This window comes from Leptopilina boulardi, unplaced genomic scaffold, assembly GCF_019393585.1.
Source record: "Leptopilina boulardi isolate dan_hultmark-lab unplaced genomic scaffold, ZJU_Lbou_2.1 LbouV2_291, whole genome shotgun sequence".
In the NCBI taxonomy this organism is placed as follows: domain Eukaryota; kingdom Metazoa; phylum Arthropoda; class Insecta; order Hymenoptera; family Figitidae; genus Leptopilina; species Leptopilina boulardi.
Window position 1 is genome coordinate 250,959 of NW_026137853.1, and position 27,165 is coordinate 278,123.

Sequence of the window (27,165 nt, forward strand, 5' to 3'; positions counted from 1 at the left end):
GATCGAAGTTTATATAAAGATATTAATGGAAAAGGTATAATTGCAGTACTGTATCAACATTCAATTTACGGCACAAGTACCGTAAATTAATAGATATTCAATTTGAAAAAAAAACAAATAGAACCTGATTTATCATAATCTGTTCTCACCACGAAACAATATCACAAATGTGTCAGTTGATTTTTCTTTTAATAAAAAGATTAATATTAGGTAAAAAGAGTACCAATTGTGATTACTGTAAGAAATACGGAAATACTTTTTTTCCTAAGGCAAGAAATGCAATTTGGTATACACCTCAAAATCAGGTACTGGAAACAATTCGGAAAAACCCAAAAAGTTGTCTATCTTAATAAAATAGAGGTTCCATAAGCCAGACTCATCCTAATCTTCTATACCTCAATAAAACCTAATTTAACAGATTTTCTCATATGCATAGCAGATGTTATATTGCTTTAAAAGCAAAAGAGTATTTATTTACAATCAATGAACAACCTTTTGCAAATAAAGGAAAAATCCATTGGGAATTTGAAGAATTTATCTATTTTTTTTTTACTAGCAAAAACTAATCAAGGAACTAATTCTACATAGATATACAACTAGAATTGTATAGAAACCAATAATAATAATTGTTTATCCACAACACGTACAATTTGCTTGTTAACGTTTCCAATTATTTTCTCTCCGCACCTAAATCCGCACTGAACAAGAGAGTATATAGTAGTTTCGTGACATTGTTCGCCAAAGAGTGAAGCAAAATAAGAACCCTTGATATGCGGTCGTGTATATGCATTGCATCGTATATATAAGAAAAGAGAGGGATCCTTTTCGTGGTGGTGTCGTCTCAACACACTGGAACTCCACGGTCCATATATGGTTACTTGCTGTATAATTCATCCCCCCAACACATGAGGCGCCCAAGCAACGAGTATTTAATACAGAAAAGCTATACCCTTACACTAGAATATATATATATATGGTGCTGATACGAGAACAGATGTATATATATATACGCCTCTCGGGGATCTACTTTTTTATAATATATATAAAAAAAGGTACTCAACAATGTCGACAGATATTGCATTATATAGCGTTGGAATTCATCGAGACAAAACATATATATATATATATATACTACACCCAAGAGTCGAAACTTTATATATATTGAATGTAGAATTTAATTGAGCAAGTTTGGAATTTTTAAAGGCATATAAGACAACCGCAGAAGAATGAAATTCCCTTTACGCACGTGTTTGTCATACAGAAATAGCGTTTACGGTTTTTAATTCTTCGCGAATAAAACTTTCAGATACAAAGGGGAAAGGAGGTAATTACTTCAATAATAATTAAAAAAAAATTACTATTTCAAACCCGAAAAAATTAATAATGTTTCATTAAATTCGTGTTGAATTCTTAATTCAAAAAATTCATCATTCCCATTCTCCTTCAAAAAAAAAATTATTTTATAGTAATTAAATTACAGGGTTACCACAATTTTTCCATTTCCTGATACAATAAATTTTTAATTTTCTTGAAAAATAGGTAAAAAAGAGAGGTGAATTTTAATTAAATATTAATTTTAGCGTTCTGAATCTACTGTAGTATTCAGATTTAAAAAAAAGAGGTTCCAACCATTGACGTAATCTCAAACTAAAAAGTAATTTTTAACAAACTGAAAAAAAATTTTATTTGATTTAAATACTCGATTACTTGACTATTATCAAATAAAAATTGATTTGAACCAAATATTTTTTATTTGAATTAAATAAACTGTCTTTGAACCAATAATTTCTGTATTTGAAACAAATATCATCTCAAATAATAATTATTTGATACAAATAAATATTTATTTGATAATAGTCAAGTAACCGATTACTTGAATGAAATAATTTTTTTTTTTTCAATGCAGAACTAAAAATATATTTAAAATTAATTTCACCTTAATTTGAATGTACAATTTAAAAAAAAATTATTTTGAGTTAAAATTTGCTTTAATAATAATTAATTAAGCATTTTTTTTTTTCTTTAAAGTTACTTAACAATTCTAATTTTTATAAACAATAGCTCATTTTATTCACTGAAAAATTTTCTACAATCTTGTTTGTTGAATTTTATTTAATTCAAAAGTTATTAAATAAATAAAATTTGTTTTTTTAATAATTTGACAAAATATTAATTAACTAAATTAAAAAATAATTGTAAATAACTTTTCATAGATTAAAATAGGCAATTGTTTATAATAATTGAATAAAAATTAGAATCGTCTATTAATATTTAAGAAAAAACACAAAATGTTTATTGTAATAATTATTTAACAAAATAATTAAATTAGGGCCCGGAATGACTAAAATCGAATTTTTTTTGAAAATTATTAATAAATACTCTATTTTGAATTGCTAGTAATAACGTGGTTTGTATTTTAATTTTAGATAATTAAGTAATAAAAAAATAAATTCAAGAGCAAAAAAAATTTTTTTTTAAACTTTTATGCAGTTTAAAAAAAGAATATTTTTTTTTTAAATTATACGAAATTTACAAGCGTGAGAAGATATTATATAAATGTGAAAGCCACACAAAGCTATCTGTAATGTTGTTGTCATTAGATGAACTCGGTTAGTGGAACCTGTGAGAGATGATAAACTAACAACAGGTGTAACTGACTCTTCTTATTATGAGTAGCGTAAAACTTGAGACCTTATACTAAAAGACGTTATGATAAATCATTTCTGCAAGCTGTCATACTGAGATAATGCGATTTAATATTTTCTCAAGTACATGTTTCTTTCATATATATATATATATATATATATATATATATATATATATATATATATATATATATATATATATATATATTAAATTACAACTAATAAGTTCCTATCTGAATAATTAAATCGCTAATAACGAACCGTTAAGAGAGAATCGCATAAGGAAAAGTTATATAGCGGTAGCAGACTTTCTCTGCATAAAAAAAATAAGATGAAGGGGGGAATCGATTAATTATATCAAACTGTGATGAAGAAACCAATATAAACGCGAAAAAGATAAGCGTTTCTTCGATCGACGCCTCATTCCCAGAGTAACATGTAATTAGGTGATTATCGTGCTACCAGGTAGTCTGACACTCTCTTTCTTTCTCTCTCTTATGGCTGCAACCAACTGTAAGCAGATGCATATTTTCAGTATGCAGTCCATTAATTCGATAATTATTGAAATTCCCCCGCGGCATTAGTTTTATAATTACTGTGAGCTTTTATGGAAATTAAAATTTCTAGCCAATGAAAAGAATGAAAAAAAAAAACATTTTCTTTCTTCAAAATCTTTAGATTAATTTTCTAAAAATTGATTTTTCTAGATATTGAAAAAAGAATTTTAAATAAAAATTCCCGAATTCGACTTAAAATCTAAAAAATTCTGTTAAATCTTCAAAAGATGGAATTAAAAATAAATTTCTTTTTAAATATTTAACAAACACTTTTTTCAGTGTCCATTCATTAATATTTATTAGAATTCTCCTTTTCAGTGCGTATATATAATTAATGAAAGCAAAAATTATAAATTAGCGGTGAAAAAAAGGAGTTAAATTTTTTACACCTTATTTGATTACTTGAAAATAAGTCCACGAATTCTATCAAAAATTAATTGACGTTCAGTTTGCTTTGTCGGTAAAAGACCAGGTGTTTGTCTTTTGATTTTGATTTAGAAATGGGGGAGATTCAGCTTTTAAGAAAAGACCCAAGTCCCAAGAATTGCAGGAAGAATACACCCTACTATTTTATATCATGTTTGCGAGAGCAAAAAAAAAAAAAAAGAATAAGAAGGAAACAAAATGAATCGAGTCTTTTAATTATCCCGTCCCGGTGGCCAAGCAACGAATAAAAGAGAGAGAAAGAGAAGAACATGAGGCGTGAAGCGGGAGGAGGGACCGATTAATTTTTGTGGTCGAGAGAGAAAGAGGTAATTGAGCGGGAACGAGTTGGAAGCTTCCATATTGCAAGTAGTCCCATCTCCGGAAACAATAAAAAAAATTATCAAATATAACTTCAATTTTTATTTTCCTATCAATTTTATTTTTTTGCTCAAATTAATATTTTCTCAAACTGTTATTGCTATTAATTTTCCTATACATTTTTTTAATGAATTTTATCCAAATCAAAAAAAAAACAAAGATTTTTGGAATTTTCGGAGAAGAAACAAAAAGAAATCACGAATAATAAATTTTTCTTAAAATGGAAAAAGCTTGTAATTTGGCTTCTGTCCTGATAAAAATTTCTAGAGAGAAAGAGAGAGAGGGATTGGAACGGTTGAACCGGTTTCAAGGATGTGGGATCAGCGATCGTTTCTTTCGAGATAACCGGATTTTTCTCATCATCATCATCATCATCATCATCATCATCAGGTGTATTTCTAAGTCGTGTGTGTGAGTGATCATTGTGGAATGATTCTGGATCGAATATATATATATATATGTATAATGGAATTAGTTGCGCTGGGTGTTGGCGCCGCTTGCCAGACAGGTGCAAGTGCCGTCACTCGAAACCACAAGAGAGGAAAGACGAGCGAGTTCTGAAACATATACATTCAAACTTCTTCGAAAACCACTAACTTAATATGTATACACATATAAGAGAACTTCAAATACGAATGAGGACATGTATATGTTCATAATATCTACATCTTTCAATTCTTCTTCTCGAGAAATTGAACATCTTCAAAAACTTCTCACTTATATGAGCGTTATAAATATTTATCATTGAAAGACAATATACTACTATCGAAAACCGAATTTTAAAGATGTTTGTTCTCTAAATGAAATTAGAGATGTAATTATTTATTTTTTGTTTGACAATTTCTTTCTCCAAATTCGGAAAATATTTTCAAATTTTTTTTTATGCATCTCCTCGTCTATTGAGGATTTTATTATGATAAAATGATAATTTTCTAAGTTTCAATAAATTAGTTAAACAATTAACATTTTATCTAATTAATAATATAAACAAGTATTAAAATTTTTATTCAATTTCCCATAAAATATATAATGTTTCATGCAATAATTAAACTCTTACCTTTTTTTCATTCCGCCATAGAAAATTGTGTCGATTCATTTTTATCAAAAACTTTCAATTTATATAATATTTTTCCAATTTATAAACTTCTTCACTCATTTTCTCGATATTTATTCTCAATATGCAATTTGGACTTTCAATCTGAAAAAAAATAATTTTCTATTTAATAATTTCTAGATAAATTTTAATTGTCAGAAGAAAAAATTCTTCGTAAACTTTATATTTTAGTATTTATTAATTTATTTATTGATTTTTTACTATCTACGCGGAAAAAAATTTATAAAACTAACCTCAAAAAATAAAAAATTGATGTTAATTTTTTTCACTCAAAACTGATAAATTACTAATATTTTATTTGCATAATTAAACACTTCACTATTTAGTTTTATTTTAAAGATTTTTTACTATTAAACGAATAAAAAACAACTTTTTACATTGAATATTACAACTGCGTTTGTTAACATTGCAAATGGTACATAAACAATGAAACAACACAAAAAAATCAATAATCGATATGAACAAATTTTTACTGTGAACTTTTCACTATAAACAATTATCAATGGAACTTTTTTATCATATTTTTTTATAACAATCAGAAATAGTTTACAAAAATAGTGAAAAAATAACAAAAAACGTTAGGGAAGAAATCAAATATCAATATTGTTGAGGAAGTTTTTGCAAACAATGGAATACGTTTTTAACTCACCTTTTGTTGTAATTTATTCAATTTATACTTGAAAATAATATCAAAAACGTGTTGAAATATGTAAAAAGTTGCAAAAACAAATGAAAATAACTAATAATTACTTATAATTCACTGAAGAAACCAAAAAACAATAGGAAACGATGGAAAACGAAAACGACGAATTGTCCATGTCGAGCACCGCCTAGCGGACAAAATCGGAACCCTTTTTTGATTCCCGCGAAATTTTAAATTCATATCAAAATATTAATTTTAATTACATAAAATTAATTAACATTTCGAAATAGAAAAATAAATAAATAAAAGTAAACAAAATTTTTTTTATAAAAAGCTTTAAAAAAAACCTGTCAGCTCTCTTGTTTTGAATTAGATAAAAATAACATTTCTTTTAATATTTTCATCAATAGAAATGTCTTTACGTACATTATACAAATTTATATTTTAAAATATTATTACTAGCTTATTTTATTATCTAATTCCAAAGTATATAATTAAATTTTTTTATAAAACCACATTTTTAAGGCTAAGTTGTTATTGTTCTACTATAATATATAGTAATTTTGCAATATTTTAGAAAATGATTATAACTAAAATACTTACTATTTATGGAACATATTATTTTAATTTCATGTTTTTAATTAAACAAACTTAAATTAAAACCACTAATTGAGTTTAATTACTAGATCTATTAATTAATTGTTTATCACACTTTCTTCTATACTTTCTTTTATGTATCAAATATTCATGAACATAGACAATGGTCAAAAAAGTGGTGAAGTGATACCAACCATTAAATAATATTCACTTCCGGTTTCTTTTCAAAAAGTGAGATACATATATTAAAATTCGTAAATAAAATCTATTTAATTTTTTATTCTGTTATAAATTAATTTTATATATTTATTTAAAAAAAAGATTAATTAAATATGTGAAGTACTTGTAAATAAATTAATAAAAAAAAATGCCAACCTTCATTTTGATTTGATTTTGTTTTTTGTTTGAAATAAGAAATAAAGTAGAATGAGAATTAAATCATACAAAAATTAGACAATGTCAAAAATAATTTAAATACAATTTTTTTATATTTAATAGATTAGAAATAAAACAAAACATTCAATTTGAATTTCTCCGATCTCCCGCTTAGAGTATGTAATTTGAGTCATGTCGTACCTAACCTGACATCTGACGGCAAAATAAGAAACCAAACAGTGTCAACCACAGTCAACATCGAGAATTTGTAAGTAGCGTCAAAATAAACAGAATTTATCATTTTATTTATCTGCAGTTAATAAAACAATAAGTGTTTTATAATTTTTCGATTAACTGTGTGTTTCTTCAAACAAATATCGTTATTTCTATTTAATTTATTCGTATTTGTAAGGTTACAATCATTCTGAAAGTTTCACTCCTGGATAACCTAACCTAAATATAACTTTTCGATTTCCATAAAGTAAAACAAAAGAATTTGGTTTAATGTGTGAAACTAAATTATTGTTTTTTTTGTCATTTTATTAAATTCGGTGATAATGTGGAATAAGTGAAAATTTTCTAAAATTACCGACAGCAAGTTTTTGGAAGGAAATTTTTAGGTAGCATCAGAAAAAATTTAAAGTTCTCGAAACTTTTGCAAGATGGCAGCTCTTAGTCAATATTGGCATTGAATCGAACAACACAACCAAAAGGGGGAAAGGAAAGAAACACAAACCTCTATTATACCAGTCGTTCAATTCCTAACCAACTCCTCTCTCGACCATTCGGTTTACTCGCTTCGTAACAAGCTGGTTTTTCGTTGTGTGTGTGTTCTCCTCGGCCTCGAGCATGTGTTCCATGTTTCCTTCCCTTGTTCATTTACATTAGTGTGTGCGCGCGCGTCTACACTCTCTCACCGTAGGCCAACATAAAGACAGTCGACACGTATACATATATAAAATTCATATAATCGTGTGCGTTCCCTAACTCTCTATGTAAGAGTGTCGTCGTCGTCGTCCTCATCATCGTGTGTGCAGCAGTGCGCGAGAGAAAAGATTATTTTCCTCGCGGCTCGCAATGCTCCGAGCATGTTTTTCCGACATTCAGGTAAATCATATTAATATCTTATTCATTTTTCTATATTTACAATTTTCTAAATGCAAAAAAAAAACCATTATACCTATGCACCCAGAGCCAGATGAGAGAGAGAAAAAAAAAACTCGTCCTCCATTACTCACTGGCAAATGGTGGCCTGTCGACTCTTGTGTGTCTGTAAACCTTTGTTACTTGTTTGTCTCTTATAGTTTATATTTTTGTGAAGGCCTCAAAAAAAGTGTTTCGTTTCAATTTTTCGAAAATTTGACCCCTAATGAAAGTGTGTGAACCTAGTGCAACGTCAATATAAATACTTTCATGAACTGGAAAGTTCGTGTGGCTCTCCCCCAATATATTTCTCTCTCTGTCTCTGTTTCCAAGTGTTATGATTCTCGGTGGGTTTACTTGCTATCGCTCGATGACGACGAAACACGAATTGCGCATCGCTCTTTTCGTCAATTTTCTATATCGCAGTTTTATTTATCGACAAGATAAGCCAAAAGCAATTCCCAAGGGAAACAGTTGTGAGATTTTTTATTTTTTTTTTCGTTGGGATTTAAAAGTCCAACGCTAGCAGGGGGGGAGAACAATTCCAGTTTGTATTTTTAGACAAGTCCCGACAAGTCGATCGGTTTTTTTTTCTCACAAGTTTACATTTTGACCTCACAAGGCCCTTTTTCGTTTTTTTTCCCTCTCATGGTGCAAGATTATGAAATGTTGGGATATCACAAGATGATGAAAATGCATCATTCATATTTTTGTTTTTTTACCTCTATAGGTTTTTTTTTTTACTCTTTCTTTTGTATATTTATCTTATCAAGTCAATGTTTGTAGCAGTTTTTGTAACAACGTCACACAAGTTGTCTTGTTGTCAAGTTTGTTTGATTTTTAATCTCTTTTTTTTTCATTTCCATTGTCTCAATTATATTTTGCTTTCGAGTTTATATTTTATTTTTTATTACACAGAAATTTTTATTTATTTTTTGTATCAAATTTTATTGTTAATTCGTAGGTTTTTTTTTAAATTTTCAAAAATTATGTTTAATTTTTCAGCTAGGAATTTTATTTACATTTGATTTTTAGGAATATTTTGAATTTATTTTTATCACTTGTTTATTTTCTTTCTAGGATTTGATTTTCTAATTTTGTATTGATTTTATTAAAGTATTCATCGTTAATTCATAACAGAATCATGAGAAATGATTTAGAAATAAAAACAACGATAAATGTTTAAAATATTTGCGACTTAATTAGGAAATAAGTCTTTGATTTTATTATTTTGTGCATTTGTTTTTTAAAATGGATAATTTTTCTAAAATCTCGTGTATGCAATTCTAAATTTGGAATTACTGTTGTGACACTTTTATTCTTATAGTTTCAGGTGTAAAAGTACATTTTATGTAATTTTCACGTCTTTAAATTGATTGATAAAAAAAAATGTTTTCTTTTTCAGAAAAATTCTCACTGTTGGTCTGGTAGTATTTGAAAAAAAATGTGTTTAGAAATATAAATAGAATCATAAAAACTGAAATGTAGTTTTCGTTTGATAAACTTGGAATTATTTTTTTTTTTTGTAATTTTTTTTCTATTCGAAGGGAATATTTTTTTTACTATTGAAATTTATAATAAAATAGTATTTTTTACATGGAATATTAAATTGTTATTTTTAGAAATAAATAAATAATAATTTAATTAATTTTTTTAAAAAAATTTCTTTTTTTTATAATTTGTAAATTTTTGGAGAAAATTTGCAGGAAAATTGAGAATTTTTTCCATTTTTCAGGCAGAATAGTGGCATGAGTCGATTAATCTATGGCAGATCAACAAGATCAGTCGTTGTCTGGGGGGTCTGTAGAGAAGGCCAATGCTTCAGCAGACACCTCTAAATTAAGGGGGAAAAGCTCTAGCAGTGGCAGCAGTGGAAACAGAAAGAGACATAATAGTGGTGCCGTCCCAATTACGCTTGAAGAGAAACGTCGTAAGCAAACTGTTGGAGAACCACAGCCATTGCAAATTCTTCAAGGAACTTCTTCAACTTCATCATCATTGTCATCATCATTAACATCATCGCAACGGCGATCTATTGATAATTCTTTAAAAGGTGAAAGTCGAACCCGAGGAGAGCGTAAGGGACATGGCACTGGCTTAGGATTATTATTAGGTAACAAAATTAATTTTCAAAATAGTCATTACTCCAAAAAAAAGTATTCTTTTTAATAAACATATTTTTGCAAATGTTTTTTTTCTGTCAATTTTTTTTTCTTGACTCAATTGTAATTATTTTAGATACAGATTGGAGACAGCGACAAAAGTCGCAGCAGCAGCAGCAGTTGAGCACTATTGGAGGAAGCAACGTTCGGATTCGAAGTAATACAACGAAAAATAGCTCTTCCGATTTGAATTTGGCAGTTGATTGTGTCGCATCAAGGACTCGATCACGTGCATTGATAAATACTCCATTTTCATCGAAACCAAACACAGGAATCGAACTGCCCCTATCAAGTAATCTCAATAATAAAAAAACAATCACGAGCAATAGTAGCTTGACACCTTCATCTAGCAGCACTTCTATTTCTAATCATCCGTCTACATCCAAAGGCAGAGGTGAGGAAAAGAAATTTTTTTTTCTTTTATTTCCAAAAAAAAAACCTATTCAAATCATTCTAAATTTCATAAACATTTTTTTTTTAATTTGCCTTTAAAAAAAAGGAAGAGTTCACATTTCTCTGTTTTTCAAAAACTGAAAAATCATTTCTAATTGTTTACCTAAAAAGTAAATGTCCCAATTCTGTAATTTTTTTGTGTACTTTAAAATTATTTTTTTTATCCCTTATTTTTGGGAAAAATTGTTTTTTATTTAATTTTTACCGTTATCACTGTTATTTATTAAAATGGTAAATTCTGTTCCTTCTTTTATTATTATTCTTTACTTAAGTTTTTGATTCGCGTATCTATTCCCGAAATTGGCGTTAATTGTAACAATTCATATTTGAATTGAAATCAAATTGCTTTAGTTTTTTTTATCCCTTATTTTTGGGAAAAATTGTTTTTTATTTAATTTTTACCGTTATCACTGTTATTTATTAAAATGGTAAATTCTGTTCCTTCTTTTATTATTATTCTTTACTTAAGTTTTTGATTCGAGTATCTATTCCCGAAATTGGCGTTAATTGTAACAATTCATATTTGAATTGAAATCAAATTGCTTTAGTTCTATGTTTACTTTTTTGCTCTAATTTGTCCACTTTCTCAAACTGGTTTCAATTGTTTAAATCGTTTTTGTCAATCACATGCCAGTAATTGGGACATTTATCTTTTAACCCTTTAAGGCCCAGTGGCATATATTAAGAATTTATGCCAAACTTCAAGTAAAAATATTACTTGAAATTAAATAAGGGAATTAAAATTTTTTTTTTTACAAAAACGAGTTGGAAAAGGATTAATTCTAATATCAAAAAGGGAAAACAAAACAGCTTTTATTAAATAAGAAAGATAATTGAAAACTAATCGGAAAGGGATTAATTTTAATATAAAAATGGGAAAACTACATTAAAAAAGCGATATCTAGAATTAAATTTTCGTTTTGACTGATAAATTTTAGAAATTATTTTCTAATTAATTCAGAATAAACTTATAAGAGTGCAGTCTGCAAATAAGCAAATAGTGGAAAAAAAATTGGTCACTAGATTCGTTTTCTTTCTAATGATTCTTTTTTTTAAATGAAGAATTTTTCCTTTAATTGAAATTGACGCTTCTGTGGGTCCAAAGTGTCGAATTAATTTTTTTGTAATGATTATATAATTTATTTTATAAATAAAATATTTACACATTTATAAAAAATATATTTATATAAAGATAGAAATTTATTGTGAATAAAAAGAGTCATATAAAGACACTGTAATCATAGGCCAGAGGATGAGCGAATGTCTGGATGGATTTGTGTCTGCTGTAAAGGCACTTTTTCCCATATCGACACAAACCTATCATCAAGAAGGTAAGCTCAAGGAATCAGCTGCTTGTCTAGAAAAAAAAAACCTTACCTTCTCTATTTACTTTCTGCTCTTCATCTTGTACATAGAAATGTTTCGCAGAATGCGTATATAATAAAGGACGTTTCCTTATTACCCTTTTTTTGTAATATTGTAAATATATTTGGAAAGAAAATGCAGACTTTATCCAAATTTTGTAAGGTCTAATTTCTCTCGTTAAAATTATACACTTTTATCATTAATCTTTATCGGCTTTTCTAATTTTTTTTTTTTTTTCTTTCAAAAGAACTAGAAGTGAATTCTATTTTTTCGCATTTTGTGTCATATCTGTGTTGCCTTCAATAAAAATTTTAGGACAAACTTTGGCTAATTTGCTCCATTTGCTTAGAAAAATAAGATTTTGATAGGAATAAATATTTATTTGATAATAGTCAAGTAACCGATTATTTAAATCAAATAAATTATTTTTCTGTCTACGTAATTTGTAATTTTCAAGGGTAGTAAAAAATTAACCTTTGGTTGTCTTCTAATTTTCCCTTTTTTAATTAATGATAGTATTTTCTCTTTTTTTTGTAATAATAATTCTTGATATTAATTCATTAATACGTGATGCTTGCAATCTCAGTGAAATTGTGCATAAAATTATGATTAATTTAAGCTTCCTTATGCATCATATGCTTTACTGGGTTCCCAATTCCCGCAAGATTGTTTAATAAAAGGAAGTGTATAACTTGTGCTTAAATGAGATGAACATTTTCAATCAACTAAAAAATTTTCCCATTTTATTATATTTTTATGTGAAAAAATAATTCGCGATTTTGCATTTGACATTTTTTTTAATTGAATGATTTTTTAAGTGATTTGAAACTTTTTTTCAGTTTTAACAAAAAAAAATTCCAAATTTATTAAATGTTCCTCGTAATAAACACAGGTGTGATAACCTGTTCTTAGGCGATTTTTGCACGCATTTAATTATTAATTCATTCAACTAATAAGAATTTAATAATTTTAATAGTGAGAGTTCGTAATAGAAAACTCACCATTTTGTTTTTGTTTAGGGTTTATTGAAAATATTTATTTTTTCATTTAAATATAGTTTTCAATAATAATTTGAAAGATACGAATTTCTCAGAATACTTATTAAATAAGTGAAATAAATAATTAAATTGTTAACAGTAAAATTGATAAATAAGAAAATAATAGAAAAATAATTTTAAAAAAATCTAAATATAAAAGTCATTTTTTGTTGTGTATAATTTTATTTGTTAATGTTATATAATTTTGCTTTTGTGTTATGTAATTTGTTTCCGATTCAAGAATTTATTTTTGTTATTGTTATTTGTATTGTAGATTTTGTTTCTGTTATTAATTATTATTAATCTTCGAATTTTATTCAATATTTAGAAATATTTGATTTTTAATAAAAGAAAATTTCTAAAATTGAGAAAATTTCTCAAAATCAATGGAAAAAAATTATATTCACCTTCCTTCGAAGATAATATTTCTTTTACTTTTTGCAAAAGAGAATTCGGGGTAAAATTATTTGATAAAATAGACGCAAATGAAAAAAATAACTTTCCTAATTATTTTTTAGTCACATTTTTAGTTAGCGAACTAGTGAATTCAAAAAATTAAAAACAAATTCCAATTTCTTTTTTTTTTGTCTTAAATTTTTGTTTATTGTGGACTGGACTCGATGAAAAAAAAAAAATTCTTATTCTTCGTATCATGTATATATAAATAATATTAAGGCACTCATTATTTAAATTGCAGTTCTAATTAGTAATGAATGATAATTTTTTTTTTTAAATTAATGAAAATTTTTTGCTAATTTTGTTTTTTTTTTGCTCTTGTTTTTTTGTGCAGGTAACAAAAGCCAGAGTGGAACTGGCAGTAGTAGCTGCTTAAACAGCAGTACGAGTAGTAGTCAAGCTTTTGGTGTTAAGTCAAGCATCAGAGTGGGTAACGCAGCCAGCAACTCTGTAGAGAGTAGCGGGGGGGCGTTGGCACATGAGGGGGCAGCAGGCACTAGTGGCACAACAGCTACAGCAGCCACTGCCAATCCATCTGTGTCTGCCGCCGCTGCCAACCCTCAGCCACTCTCAAATTCAACGCACAAACATTTATTGCGTTCGCGTGTCAAACTTGTCGGTGAACAAACCAAGGATTGGCCATCCACCAAAGTTTCCGGGAAGCATCACAAGAAAGATTCATCATCTGGTTCTTGTTCCAGCTCAAGGTATAAAATGAGACCAAAAAAAAAAACAAAAAATATTTTGCCCAAAAAATGAGAGGATCAGAAAAGAATTCTTTTTTTAAAAAAAGAAAATTTTTTGTAAATCCCTTCTTGGGGTTTATAAAATTGTTTTTGATTCAAAAACAAATGAACATTATCTAGAATTTTATGATTAAATATTCACTAAAAAAAATAAAAGTTCAAGTTTCGAATTTTTATCAAATTTTCCAAGGTAGATTTTCTATTCAAATTTTCGTAAATCTGAATAGGTTGGAAAATGTTATTTACTAAATTTTTGGGAAATGATGGTTTAATTTTACAAGGTTTTTTGGTAACACGTGAAAAATCCTTGGAGATCTCATGGAATTTTATTTTTGATTTTGAAAATATCCTGCAATTATTGGAAATTTGTTTTAATTTTTTATTTTTACTAAATTTTTATGCAATCAAATTTTAGTTTAATAAAATTTACATTTAATCAAATTTTCATTTTTCCAATCAAATTGTTATTTAATAGAACTTGCTTTTGAACAAACTTAAATTTTAAATATAAATTTTTTTAAAATGAAAATTCGGTTATATAAAAAATTAAATTATTTAAAAATTCTGCTAAGTAAAAAATTTGAGTTCATATTAATTCGATTGAACAACAGTTTTCAAATATTTTATAAAAATTCTGTTAAATTCGGTGAATTGGAAAATTTGTTATAAAAAAATTCGATTAAATAAAATTTCTCTTAATTAAAAATTCTTTAGTGTGAAAATTTGGTTTATTTATCAACTTTGAGATAAATCTGATAATAAAAAAAATATTCCAAAATTCCACAGTATTTTTAATTTAGATTTTGTAGTATCTGGAAAATTTTCATTTTAAATGCTTTTTTTAATTTTAATATTTTATTTTTTTTTTTATTTAATTACAGACATCGATCTTCGTCGCGAGCCCGGAAGGCATTAGAAACAACTTCTGGCGGTGCCAATACTTTAATTTCAGGATTTGATATAGTTACAAATAGTACAACCCCAGCATCAGTTGCATCGTCTGCCCCCAGCAGTCAATTGACTTTAAGCACAACAGGCGAAGAGTCAGCATCAACAGCAAGTTCAGCAACTGGTAAACATTTATTTTTAAGAGAATATGATTTTTTTCCAAATAACTTTAATTTTTTGGATAAATTTATAAATATATATTTATTCCGTGTATATGTTATTGTAAAATTTAGTTGCGGAAATGATTGAGGAAAAGTTCATTTTCTTATCTAATCTTTAATTACAACCATTGCGATAAAAGTAAAATATATAGATTCTAAAGATTCTTTTTGTGTTTTCTTGGATATTTGTCAATAGAAAGATTGTATTTTGTTTTGTACTCGTGATTTTACCGGATTGTATAATGTGACAATTATCCTCTAGAATTTAAAACTCAAGAAGAAATTTTAGTTATTTTCAAAGTGAAAGCAAATGAAGTTTTTTGGAATTTTTAGTTAGTTTTATATATTTTGAAATTCTCTGTTTTTTTTTATAAATAAATGAAAAAAGAATTTGTAATTTCAGCAAGCGGAGGTCCCTCTGGTATGTCAGCGACAACAGGTGACAGTGAAAGTGACGATGGCGAAGTTGGAAGACTACAAGCACTTCTCGAAGCAAGAGGCCTTCCACCCCACGTTTTCGGAGCACTTGGTCCACGAATGCAGCATTTGCTCAACAGAAGTATGGGCGCAAGTTCTGGTAATTAAATAATTACATCAGGTTTGCTACGGTTATGGAAAACTTGAAATTGTGGAATTTTTTTCTGTCATGTATCTTCTTTTTTTTTTAATATCGTTCTAAAAAATAATTAATTTCCTATTTTTCAAATTGACATCATGACATTAGTTTTTGCTTTGCTACTTTGATTTTAAAAAATAGATCCTATTTATAAACAAAATTAATTAAATTAAACGAGAAAAATTATTTTAAAAACATTTAATCTATATTTCATTAAATAGATTGTCAAGGCTTTAGAGAATCTTTAGTGAACTTAAATTTCATTTTACCGAAATTCCATTTAACAAAAATTTCAGGTTTTCGAACTTTTTATTACGAAAAATGTTTGTTTTCACAATAATCTCCACTTTTTTTCTTTTTTAGCCAAATTTTTCATTTGTTCGAATTTTTATTTTTTTTTAGCTTTCGTTTGTCCAAACAAATATCTGTCAGAAAAAATCCACCAATTAGAAATTAGATTTAATTTTAAATTTGCGTAATTTTTCTGCTAAATATTTGGACAATTGAAATTTATGTAAAATAAAAATTGGGCTTATGGAATTGAGAAAAAAAAGATGTGTGAAATTTTAAAAACCGTAGCAATCCTGTACATGAATTTGGCGATATTTAGAAATTTGATTAACATTAAAGAAAATTTAATAATTATTTTCAGCTGCGAAAGCACAACAACTTCTTGCTGGATTACAAGCCGTCGATGATGAGGGTGAACAACTTCAGGCTGTTATTGGAATGGGAGAAATTCTTGTTATGGGCAATGAAGATACACTACCTGGTTTCCCAGTTAAACAAGTTGTTGCCGCTCTTATTAATCTCCTTGGAATTGAGCACAATTTTGTGATAATGACACACGCATGTCGTGCATTAACATATATGATGGAGGCATTACCACGTTCATCAACAGTTGTTGTTGATGCAGTTCCAGTTTTTCTTCAAAAACTCGAATCAATTGAATGTATGGATGTTGCTGAACAATGTCTCACTGCACTTGCAATGTTATCACGTAGACATAGTAAAACAATTCTTCACGCTGGCGGTGTATCGGCATGTTTAAAATTTGTCGATTTCTTTAATATCACAGCTCAACGCGCCGCATTAACAATTACAGCAAATTGCTGTCAAAATTTACATCCCGATGATTTTCATCTTGTCGCTGAAAGTTTACCATTATTGACAACTAGACTTGCTAATCAAGATAAAAAAAGTGTCGAATGCGTTTGTCAGGCATTCAGTAGATTGGTGGATAGTTTTCAACATGATCCAGTGATGCTTCATAAAATTGTTAATGCAGAATTATTGCAAAATTTACAACAATTATTAATGATAACACCACCTGTGAATAGTATTGGAAATTTTATAACTGTTCTTCGTATGTTATCGGCAATATCAAATCGTTGTCCTGATTTGGCACAATTGTTATTACAGCAAAATATTGCTTTTACTCTTAGCTATCTTCTTACTGGATCATTAGAAGTTAAGACAGAGGATGTTGAACTTGTGTCAAGATCACCGCAAGAATGGTTTGAAATTACTTGTCTTATTGAAGAATTAATGCCACCTCTACCAACTGATGGAATATTCAGTGTTAATAGTTTATTGGAAAGGACGAATAATCAACAGGAGACTGTTCATTGGGAATGGCGAGATGAACGTCATTGCTGTCATCCGTTTAGCACAATTGATTCGCGCATTATCGAGGTAAATTTTTTTTTAAATTTAAATATACACAATTACCTGATGTTAATTGAATTTTTTAAGATAATTTAAATTATTTAGTTAATCAAAATTTGAATGAAGATACAAATTAGTTACTTTGTTCGTTAACTGATTTAAATTTAAAATTATCCGAATTTAAATTTTTCTTTGTTGTAGATGGCTTTTCAGAATGGAGAAGACGAAATATGTTTGTCGACATTAGGACGAACTTATACAATAGATTTGACTGTGATGAAACAAATTAATGAAGATATGGGAATGGCTAGAAGCATATTCCGTAGAGTTAACACTAATCCCACCGAGGGTAAAAGTCCAACTTGTTCATCTAGGTTTGTTGATTTTAATTTTTAAAATATTAAAAAAACAACAATAATCACAAAATGACTTTTATTCATCTTTTACATTTGGAAAATTTATTGTTGAACCCTAAAAATTGATCTTTTTTCATTTAATTTGTTTTTTTTTACAGTATGGACGTAGTACCACCAGTGATTGAAACGAATGAATGGTTAGTGTCTTTCATTCGAACATTATTTTCTGTTTTGTACGAAGTGTACAGTAGTTCAGCAGGACCGGCTGTTAAACATAAATGTTTGCGAGCTTTATTGCGCATGGTTTATTATGCGTCAACAGATCTTCTTAAAGAAGTTTTAAAAAATCAAGTTGTCTCTTCACATATCGCTGGTATGTTGGCTTCACAAGATTTACGAATTGTCATTGGAGCATTACAAATGGCGAGTATTCTCATGAAGAGATTGCCACAAGTTTTTGGTGTTCATTTTCATCGTGAAGGCGTTCTTCATCAAGTACGACAATTGGCCGATCCGGAAATTCCACTCGGCGTCTCACCGCCCAAGTGCTCTTCTAGTGAGTTTATTTATTTAAATTTAAAAAAAAAATTGAAAATTAAATTTTCTTTTTTAATTTCAGTTTTATATTTGTTAAATTGAAATGAAATTTTTTCTTTTGATTTAGGTACATCATTGCCGAGTCCACAACCAGGCCCATCGAATACTCCTCTTTCAACTAATAGTCCACTTTCGTCTAGTAGTGCAACATCTCCAATTGCCTCTCCAATTACAAATGGCAATATTCTTTTTGGAACGATAGCTTCGAGCCAATTAAAACCGAATCTTACTGCCACAATGGAAACTCGTAGTCGAAGTGATTTAACCGTTAGTATCGATGATTCCAACACTCCGCCAAACGCTCACTTGTAAGTTTCATTTTGCTTTTTGATAAGAAAAAAATTATTCTCTATTTTTTTCATTATTTAAAAAACTTAAGAAAACAATTTTTTTTTTTGTGAAGGTCAAATTTGCAGAATTTGTCTAAATTTAAATTGATTTAAGTTCAAAATTAATATTTTTTGTGGAAATTGTGAGAAAAAAAATGTGAATATTCAGAGACTTAATGCATTGATGGATTTTTTTTAGAAGAATTGGAGATGTTTTAAAGAGAAAACGTCAGAATAAAAAAAGTCGTTTCTCACGATTGGGAAGTGGTACACCGCAACAACCCCAACAACCAGAATCTTTATTCACGGGATTTGCGCCAAAGAACAGTCGCTTTTTAGGCAATTTGAATCCAGCAAGATGGGGCAAAAAATCATCATCTTCAAGTTCAAGTAGCGATAAAAGGGATTCAAGTTCGTCGACTAATTTGGTTAAACCCCCAAGTAATCCTAGTTTAACAGGTGGAAATCGCGATAAAGCGAAAGCCTGGGTACGCGAGCAGGCCTCACAATTTTTAGCGCGATATCAAGATGATGCGCCATGTACTCATCCCGCATTAACCGTTCTTGCACGACTCACGTCAGCTATTCAACGTTTACAGTCGAACGTAAGTTTTTTTTTTCCTATTAAAACACTAATAAATGATAATTTCAATTAAGTAATTGAAGATAGTTTCAATTCATTTGTTATCGACTATTTGGATAGAATTTCAATTATTTGATTTAAAGTAATTTCAATTCTTAGTAACTTTTTTGGTGATTTATTTCTAAACTAATATGAATGTAAATTTTGTTCGTTATATAAATTTGTAAAAAAAATATCTTGAAGAGGAAATGGAAAGATGGATAAAGAGTACATTATGTTTTTTTCTTTTTTAACAGGACACGGATGAGATGTTTTCAGCGTTGACGGAACTTCGTGACATTGTTTTGGAAAGTGATATTTCCCCATTCGAAATGAATTTCAGTGGCCTCATCAAAGCTTTGTTGAACTACCTCACAACAACGGACGTTCCTGGCAATAGATACGATCGACTTCGTATGTTCTGGAAACTTTTTGCTGAGTCGACTGTAAGTTACTTGACTCAGTCATTATTATTATTTTTTTCTTTTTATTAATTTAAATTTAAACAATTCAATGTTTAAAAGTATTTGATACAAATTAAATAAAAACTATTGGATTATAAATGAATTAGAAATTATTTGCGATTTCTCATAAGCAGGTGTTTAAAAAAAAAAATGAAAAAAATTTTACAGATTCAACAGGAAAACAATTTAATGGATTTAAATCCTGGAGCATTCGGTGCTTTAGTCATGAAGCTTAATAGCTGTGTTGCGCAATTGGAACAATTTCCAGTTAAAGTCCACGACTTACCAGCTGGTTCTGGAGCTGGAAGGGGCAGTGTAAGTGCTCTAAAGTTCTTCAACACGCATCAACTTAAGGTGAGAATTAACTTACGATTTTAAAATTCAATTTAAAAATGTTTTATTTTCTTTTTGAAATATTTCTTATATTAAACAATGAAAGTTATAATATAAAAATAATATAATTTCTAAAATGAAAAAAATTTTAGTGCAATCTCGTACGACATCCGGACTGTAATAGTATGAAACAATGCAAAGGTGGTCCAGTTAAAGTAGATCCACTAGCTCTTGTACAAACAATAGAACACTATCTTATGTTGCCAAAGTGTGAAAAAATAAGAGACGCCGAATCAATGGCGAGCGAGGAAGAAAATAGTGAAGAAGATGCAGACGATCGTTTGGTGAGTTGAAATATTTTAAGAATGGAGAAAAAAAAATAAAATTTAATAGAAAATTATTCTTTAAATATCAAAAACAAAAATCAAATTTCGAATTTTCCTTTTTTTCAGCCTAATCAAAATTCAGGAAAACATAAAATTGAATTACTTATTGGAAATGAAGTTTTACCATTTGATATGACTGTTTATCAAGCGGTTAGACAGTTTGGTTGTGCCGGAAATGATCATTCCGAAGCTGATGCCGACAGTGAACCGCCTTTAGGTCAAGATGCTGTTTGGATGCAAACGCACACAATTTATTACAGGTGAGAGAGAAGAAAAATTAATTTTTACAATTTTTGTGTTTTTAAATTTTATTTTAAAACTCTTGACTTTAATTTTATAATTTGCAAAAAGAAATGATAATAAGAAAAAATTATTTTAGACGCATTAATAAAGACGAAAACTCCACATCGCCAAAACCAGGCTCCAGTTCTCAATTAAGTAGTCGAAAGGGAAAAGGCAAAAGTACAAAAATCAGCTCAAAGAGAAAAGAAGACAGTCTTTGGCAAGATGGAGCATTACCCTCGCAAATTTGTCCTCTTGCTCCATATTTGTCGCCAACTTTACCCTCACTTGTGACGATCTCAGATGCATCATTGGATGGACTTTGCCTACTGAGACTTCTTCATGCTCTTAATAGACATTGGGGTGTTCTTTTTCCACATTTAAAAAGTACAAGTCTTCTATCGTCACAAGATTTTATCAATAATAAAATTGCCGCAAAAGCAAGTCGTCAACTTCAAGATCCTCTTGTTATTGTCACTGGAAGTCTACCCTCATGGCTACAACAAATCGCTACTGTTTGGTAAGAACAAAATTTTCCATTATAATTTAATTATCAATTTTTTAATGATATTAATAATTCAATAATTTGCAATAAAAATTTAATTTATTATTTGTCGAATAGTCAATGGTAGCCATAAGTGGGAGGAAAAAAATAATTTTATCTTATAATAGAAAAATTGTTGATTGCAACACAAAATAGTTGTTAATTATTAAGATTAATTAAATGATTTTTATTTTATTTTCTTTTGTTTATTTACAAAGAAAAAAATTGCAGTTTAACTTTAGAATAAATATATAGTGTGTTTAATTAAATTAATTGCTTGTGATTTAAAATTCACAGTCCATTCCTGTTTCCGTTTGATACGAGGCAACTTTTACTGTACGTAACGTCCTTTGATCGCGATCGTGCGCTCCAACGTCTTTTAGACTCCGCCCCTGAAATCACAGGACCCGATAGTCAAGAACGCGTGACTCCACGCTTACAAAGAAATAAAAAACGAATATCAAGAACTGATATCTTAAAAGAAGCTGAACGAATTGTTCAAGAAGTTGGATCAAGTAAAGCACTTCTTGAAGTTGAATACGAAAATGAGGTAAATTAAAAGAATGTAGTAGTGAAATTAAAAAAAAAAAATTATAAACGAGATTTTTAATTTGATTAAATTAATTGAGCGTATGTTCAATGAAATTAATTTCTTTTTAAATTGTAGGTTGGATCTGGCTTAGGACCAACATTAGAATTTTACGCTCTTGTTTCTAAAGAATTACAACGCGCTGAACTTGAATTATGGCACGGAAGTTCTAATCCAACTCACGATGGTTATATTAATAATCCACATGGTCTTTTCCCATCACCAATACCGTGGAACACGAGGGTTTCACAACTTGCTAAATTAAAAAGCAAATTTAAATTTCTTGGAAAATTCACGGCAAAAGCTATTTACGATTCAAGAATGGTGAGTTTTTTCCACCCCTAATTTCAGGCCTCGGATTATACGACTTTTTTTTGACCGAGGCCTAAATTTTGTTTAATGATAGTAATTAATTAAAAAAAAAAGAATTAAATCTTTTAATAATGAAAATGTTTATTTTCTTCAGTTGGATTTACCGTTTAGTAAGAGTTTTTATCGTTGGTTGTTGAATGAGGAACAATCATTGGGTTTACCGGATTTAGCCCATTTAGATGTTGATGTTCATCGTTCTTTAAGCAAACTTCAAGAAGTTGTTAGACGAAAAGAAGCAATTGAACGAGATCAAACTTTACGGCCGAGTGAGAAAACTCAATTAATTGAAAATCTCAACATGGACGGCTGTCGTATCTGTGATCTTGGTCTTGTTTGCGAATTACCCGGCTATGAAAATATCGAGCTCAGAAAAGGTGGAAGTGAAATTTCAGTCACTATTCACAATTTGGATCAATATATCAAGGTAATTGAATTTTTATTTAAATTAAATTTATTTTTACTCAAGTAACATTTTTAAAAAGTTTTTTTTTAATAAATAGTTAAATTTAATAATACAAGCATCTGAAAATATCAAATATTGGTGAAAAAAAAAATTATTAACAATATAAAGAGAATTGTTTCATAATGTAAAATAATATGATGAAAAAAATTAAAATTTATTTAATTTCTCAGTTGGTGGTACATTGGTTCTTATATGAAGGAGTTTTTAAACAAATGGAAGCATTCCGTGAAGGTTTCGAATCTGTCTTTCCAATTGGACATTTGAAGCTTTTCTTCTCCGAGGAATTTGAGGCCGTTTTTTGTGGTCACGTGCAAAATGGAGGACGATGGGATGTGAGAACATTACACGATTGTTGTCGAACCGATCATGGATATACACCCGATTCACGAGCCATACAATTTTTATTTGAAGTCATGTCAGAATATAATAGCGAAGAACAAAGACAATTTATTCAATTTGTCACTGGATCTCCAAGACTACCTGTTGGTGGTAAGATGCACAAAATTTATTTCATTATTTATAATTTAATATTAAAATAATTTATCTTTATCATTTTATTGAATAATTGATGATAATTAAATTTAATTTTAAAAATAAAATTAATTAAAATAAATTTAGAACTTAAGTTAAATTTGTCAATTTTCAGGTTTTAAAAGCTTGACACCACCATTAACGATCGTAAGGAAAACTCTTGATCCCTCAATGAGAGCAGATGATTTCCTGCCTTCCGTAATGACTTGCGTGAATTATTTAAAACTGCCAGATTACACGTCTCTACGGATAATGCGCGAAAAATTAAGGATAGCATCACACGAGGGTCAACACTCGTTCCATCTTTCATAAAAATTTGAAATACAAATACACGCTGAAAAACTAATTCTTCACATTTTCGCGCCAATGCCGCCCCCTTATCTCTCTCTCTCTCTATCTCCCATCACCGTAAAACCAATACACAGATTGAATTCGACCTATAATGTGATTAGAAAATTTTTCTTTTATTTCTTTCTTTCTCTTTAAAATAATTTCAGTTTAATAAATTTTCTAGTTTTTAATGTCGATTTCTCACGTGTAATAATAAAAAAAAACCCATTTCGATTTTGGGCCAAGCTTAAAAAAAAGGGGTTCGTGATTGATGATGATGATAATAATAAAAATAATAATAATAATAATAATAATAATCTCAAACATGGATTGTGCTTGTCGTTGTGGTCTGGTATTTGTCTTCGGTGTTTTTAGAAATTAATAATAATTAAAAAAGAAAACAAAAAATGAGAGACAGACAATTTTGAAGACAATTGTAAATACCTAGAATTACGTCGAAGCAGTTTGATATACGCAAGTCTATATATATAAATACTTTATATTATACGATATAGGTATGAAACAAAAAAAGAAAAAAACAAAAAAATCAGTACTGCTTTAGAGATCGAGTTACAGAAAAAAAAAAGAAAAGAAAGAAAAAGGAAAATTAAAAAGACACACCCCGATTAAAAAAAATAAAAGTATGAAACGAGAAAAGGGCGTTTACCGTAAAATATATAAGTAAATTTTATATCAGCGATGCTTTTGTCGCATCGACACATGTCTGTTGAATTCATTAAAAAAAAAAAAAAAATTTCAAAGTAATTCAAGAAAAATAAAGACATGTATGGTCGACATGACCAAACTTCTATATATATATATACAAACATAATATATATATACATAATATTAACGATAAACGGTAATAGCAACGCGTCTCGTATTTTTTTTCTTTCCCTATTTTTTTTTTGTTCTTTTTTCTCTTTTTTTTGCCGTCTTTGTATAATCGATCTCTTGTGTTTTCGTTGCTTCGCGCGTCATCGACGCTCTAAAAAAAGTCGTGTGCGACACTTTGTTCTCGTTTTTTTCATTTTTAATCGATGTACCACGTTCAATTTATTATTTGATATTTCTATTTGGTAGGTAAGATAGTCCAATTATCTCTCTCTCTCTCTCTTTCTAAGTTTAAGGGTACCGCCAAGGCATCATTAGACTAAATCACAAAGAGTCGAGCAATCAAAAAAAAAAAAAAATGATTGTTTATATTTATATACTATATATGTATATTATTTTAGTTTTAAGGCCAATACCGTTAAGTTTAATTTTGAAAATGGAGAATATAATTTTTTTTCTTTTTTAAGAAACAAAAGTTCTCTTTAGAATGTGTTATTTTTTTTTCTTAGATTTTAAAAATTTCTAGAAATGAATTTGGTTTTTTATTTAAAAAAAAAAAATTGTGGTGGTTTTAATCTTCTCTCGGTGAGTTTTTTTTTTTGTTCCTTTAGTGATGATGTATTTAGTCTAATGATGAGCAAAGGTGTTTATTAAATTTGGCAATGTTAATACATAAAGAAAAAAAAAAAAACGATATGTTATCCTTGTAGTCTAAAAAAAAGTGAATATATGATTGTTTTCTTTTTTTTTTTCTTGTTTTTTTTTAATATAAATTATAAGGGATATAAAAAATAAGAAGATGGAAAAAACCATAAATGGTTGCAAGAGTCAACACAGAGTTGGAATTTTTTTTTTTTTTTTTTTTTTTTGAGAAAGCATCTTTGAAGCTTGTGATTCGATCTGGACCCGCGTCATTATTCGTATTATAAACAAGAGTTATATTTATATCGATCTTATTAGCATAAATTAATGAAGTTTATTTCAATTCGATTTAAAAAAAAAAAAAAAAAAAAAACACTGTTTCTTTTGAAGTCCTTCAATAAACGCAGTCGTAACAAAATTGAGAAAAATTCATCTGGACCCAATCCAAAAAATAGTAGTAAATTATTATTATATTATTTTTATCAATTATAAAGTAAGGTATATAAATAAATACATTTTATTAAAGTAGAATTTTTTTTTAATTTAAAAAATACATTTTTGAAATAGAAAGTCATGTACATGAAAAGTTTTCTTATAAATTCTAAGAAGAAAAAAAGAACGTAACATTTAAACAATTTTTTTTCAGATGGAAGAAATTAAACGTTTTATGATAATTTGAATCATAGAATTTTTTTTTTTTTTCTAAAGACACATTGACAACCATCCCATAATGAAACAAAATCCTCCGATTGGTGTTAGCCTAGAATATGTTTTGTCTCCAGTGAAAGAAGAATAATAACAAGGCCCGCAAAATAACATAATGCCAGATATAAATAATGTTCCAGCCTGTAAAAATAATTTTTTCAATTATTTATTTTTACTGGATTTTTTTTTCTTTCTTTTTAGGAAATAGTAATAATAGATATTAGATTGTTTTTAATAAAGAATTAATGAAATTATTCAATTTATTTATATTTCATAATAATAGTAAAGAAATAATTAAATATTAATAAATTTAATTTAATAATAAATAATCACTTACTAAAAAGGGAACTCTGCAAAGGGGTAATGATAATAATGATAAAGTGTGAATGAAATGATATCTCGAAGCTGTTTCAAAAATTCTTCTTTCCTCAATTCCTTTTTCATCCGGTGAATATCTCTCTGAAAGTAACAAACAAAAAATTAGAAAATAACAAATATCTGAAAATAATACGATCTGAAGTTTAAAAAAAAAACATACTGTGAGAACCATAGGCGGCTAAAATTACTGCCACTGCACCACTAACACCTGCTAATCTAATATATGGACCCTTTAATGCAGCTAATTTATAAATATCTGGTGGTGACATTGTAATAGTTTTTCCTGATTTACTTACAAGACCTATCTGCAAAAAAAGTATTAATTAATAACAACATAAAAAAAATATAAAACATTGTTTTAAATTCTACAATTATCAACAGAATGATTATAGAGAATAATTTAAAATAATTTTGTTAATATTTATGTCAAAAAAAAAAGAACAATTTCTATTATAGAAAAGTGAGGTTATAAATACATACTTTACTTACAGAATTAGCGGCACTTTTTGCCATATGAAATGTACCGGATGAAATCGGATTATTAAATAAAACATAATTGATTCCATCTTTTAATCCCATCTTTTTTTTTAAATTTATTTAAAAACTGTTCTTTTATTACAATTTTTAATAAAAAAAATTTTTCTGGTCTTTATGTCATACTTTTATACCGGTAATGAAGATGAAGAAACAAATGTACATTAATAATTTTTATCATTCACTCACCTATTAAGGTGTTCGATAATAAATATCTTCAAATATTTTACTTTTTTTTTGTGAAAATATAATATTTAATTTATGTTTTTTAATGAATAATTAATGTTTTGTTTTCTTTATTAGTGACTGTGGGAATTGTCCAACATATATCTCTGACGTTGGTAAATTGTCCAGTGTGACCTATGGTTTCGTTTCCATTATTCA

The 27,165-nt window shown here is 28.1% G+C and overlaps 2 protein-coding genes and 1 long non-coding RNA gene across 8 annotated transcripts in view; 1 reads left to right on the forward strand and 2 right to left on the reverse strand.

Annotated features, from left to right (window-relative positions):
• The window catches only part of LOC127282193 (uncharacterized), a 150,359-nt gene extending 144,395 nt beyond the window's left edge, over nt 1-5,964 (reverse strand). Inside the window, exons 1-2 of the long non-coding RNA XR_007843168.1 lie at nt 5,770-5,964; nt 5,064-5,204 (exon numbers count right to left, since the gene is read on the reverse strand). This is a non-coding gene — a long non-coding RNA (uncharacterized LOC127282193). The remainder of the gene's footprint in view (nt 1-5,063; nt 5,205-5,769) is intronic.
• A 1,019-nt stretch (nt 5,965-6,983) lies between these two features.
• Nucleotides 6,984-25,270, forward strand: LOC127282194 (E3 ubiquitin-protein ligase TRIP12). Of its 5 annotated transcripts, none has more exons than XM_051306313.1 (22): nt 6,984-7,003; nt 9,614-9,991; nt 10,117-10,434; nt 11,738-11,824; nt 13,686-14,058; nt 14,979-15,169; nt 15,610-15,783; nt 16,475-17,517; nt 17,692-17,864; nt 18,005-18,402; nt 18,511-18,751; nt 18,972-19,377; nt 19,652-19,840; nt 20,027-20,212; nt 20,344-20,535; nt 20,644-20,837; nt 20,957-21,379; nt 21,701-21,953; nt 22,071-22,316; nt 22,459-22,788; nt 22,998-23,316; nt 23,474-25,270. In XM_051306313.1, the coding sequence occupies exons 2-22, from the start codon at nt 9,643-9,645 to the stop codon at nt 23,668-23,670; spliced, it is 6,282 nt and encodes a 2,093-aa protein (XP_051162270.1). In that variant the 5' UTR covers nt 6,984-7,003; nt 9,614-9,642; the 3' UTR covers nt 23,671-25,270. The 5 variants fall into 5 exon arrangements, with proteins under 5 accessions (XP_051162270.1, XP_051162272.1, XP_051162269.1 ...); XM_051306315.1 differs by lacking the exon at nt 6,984-7,003 and adding an exon at nt 7,435-7,842 and having other exon boundaries at nt 15,610-15,765; XM_051306312.1 differs by lacking the exon at nt 6,984-7,003 and adding an exon at nt 7,436-7,842.
• Nucleotides 24,128-27,116, reverse strand: LOC127282203 (transmembrane protein 256-like). Of its 2 annotated transcripts, none has more exons than XM_051306336.1 (4): nt 26,728-27,116; nt 26,408-26,552; nt 26,207-26,328; nt 24,128-26,010 (listed from the first exon to the last, which is right to left on the reverse strand). In XM_051306336.1, exons 1-4 carry the CDS (start codon nt 26,824-26,826, stop codon nt 25,867-25,869), a joined length of 510 nt encoding a protein of 169 aa, XP_051162293.1. In that variant the 5' UTR covers nt 26,827-27,116; the 3' UTR covers nt 24,128-25,866. The 2 variants fall into 2 exon arrangements, with proteins under 2 accessions (XP_051162293.1, XP_051162294.1); XM_051306337.1 differs by having other exon boundaries at nt 26,737-27,114.
• Nucleotides 27,117-27,165: the final 49 nt, after the last annotated feature.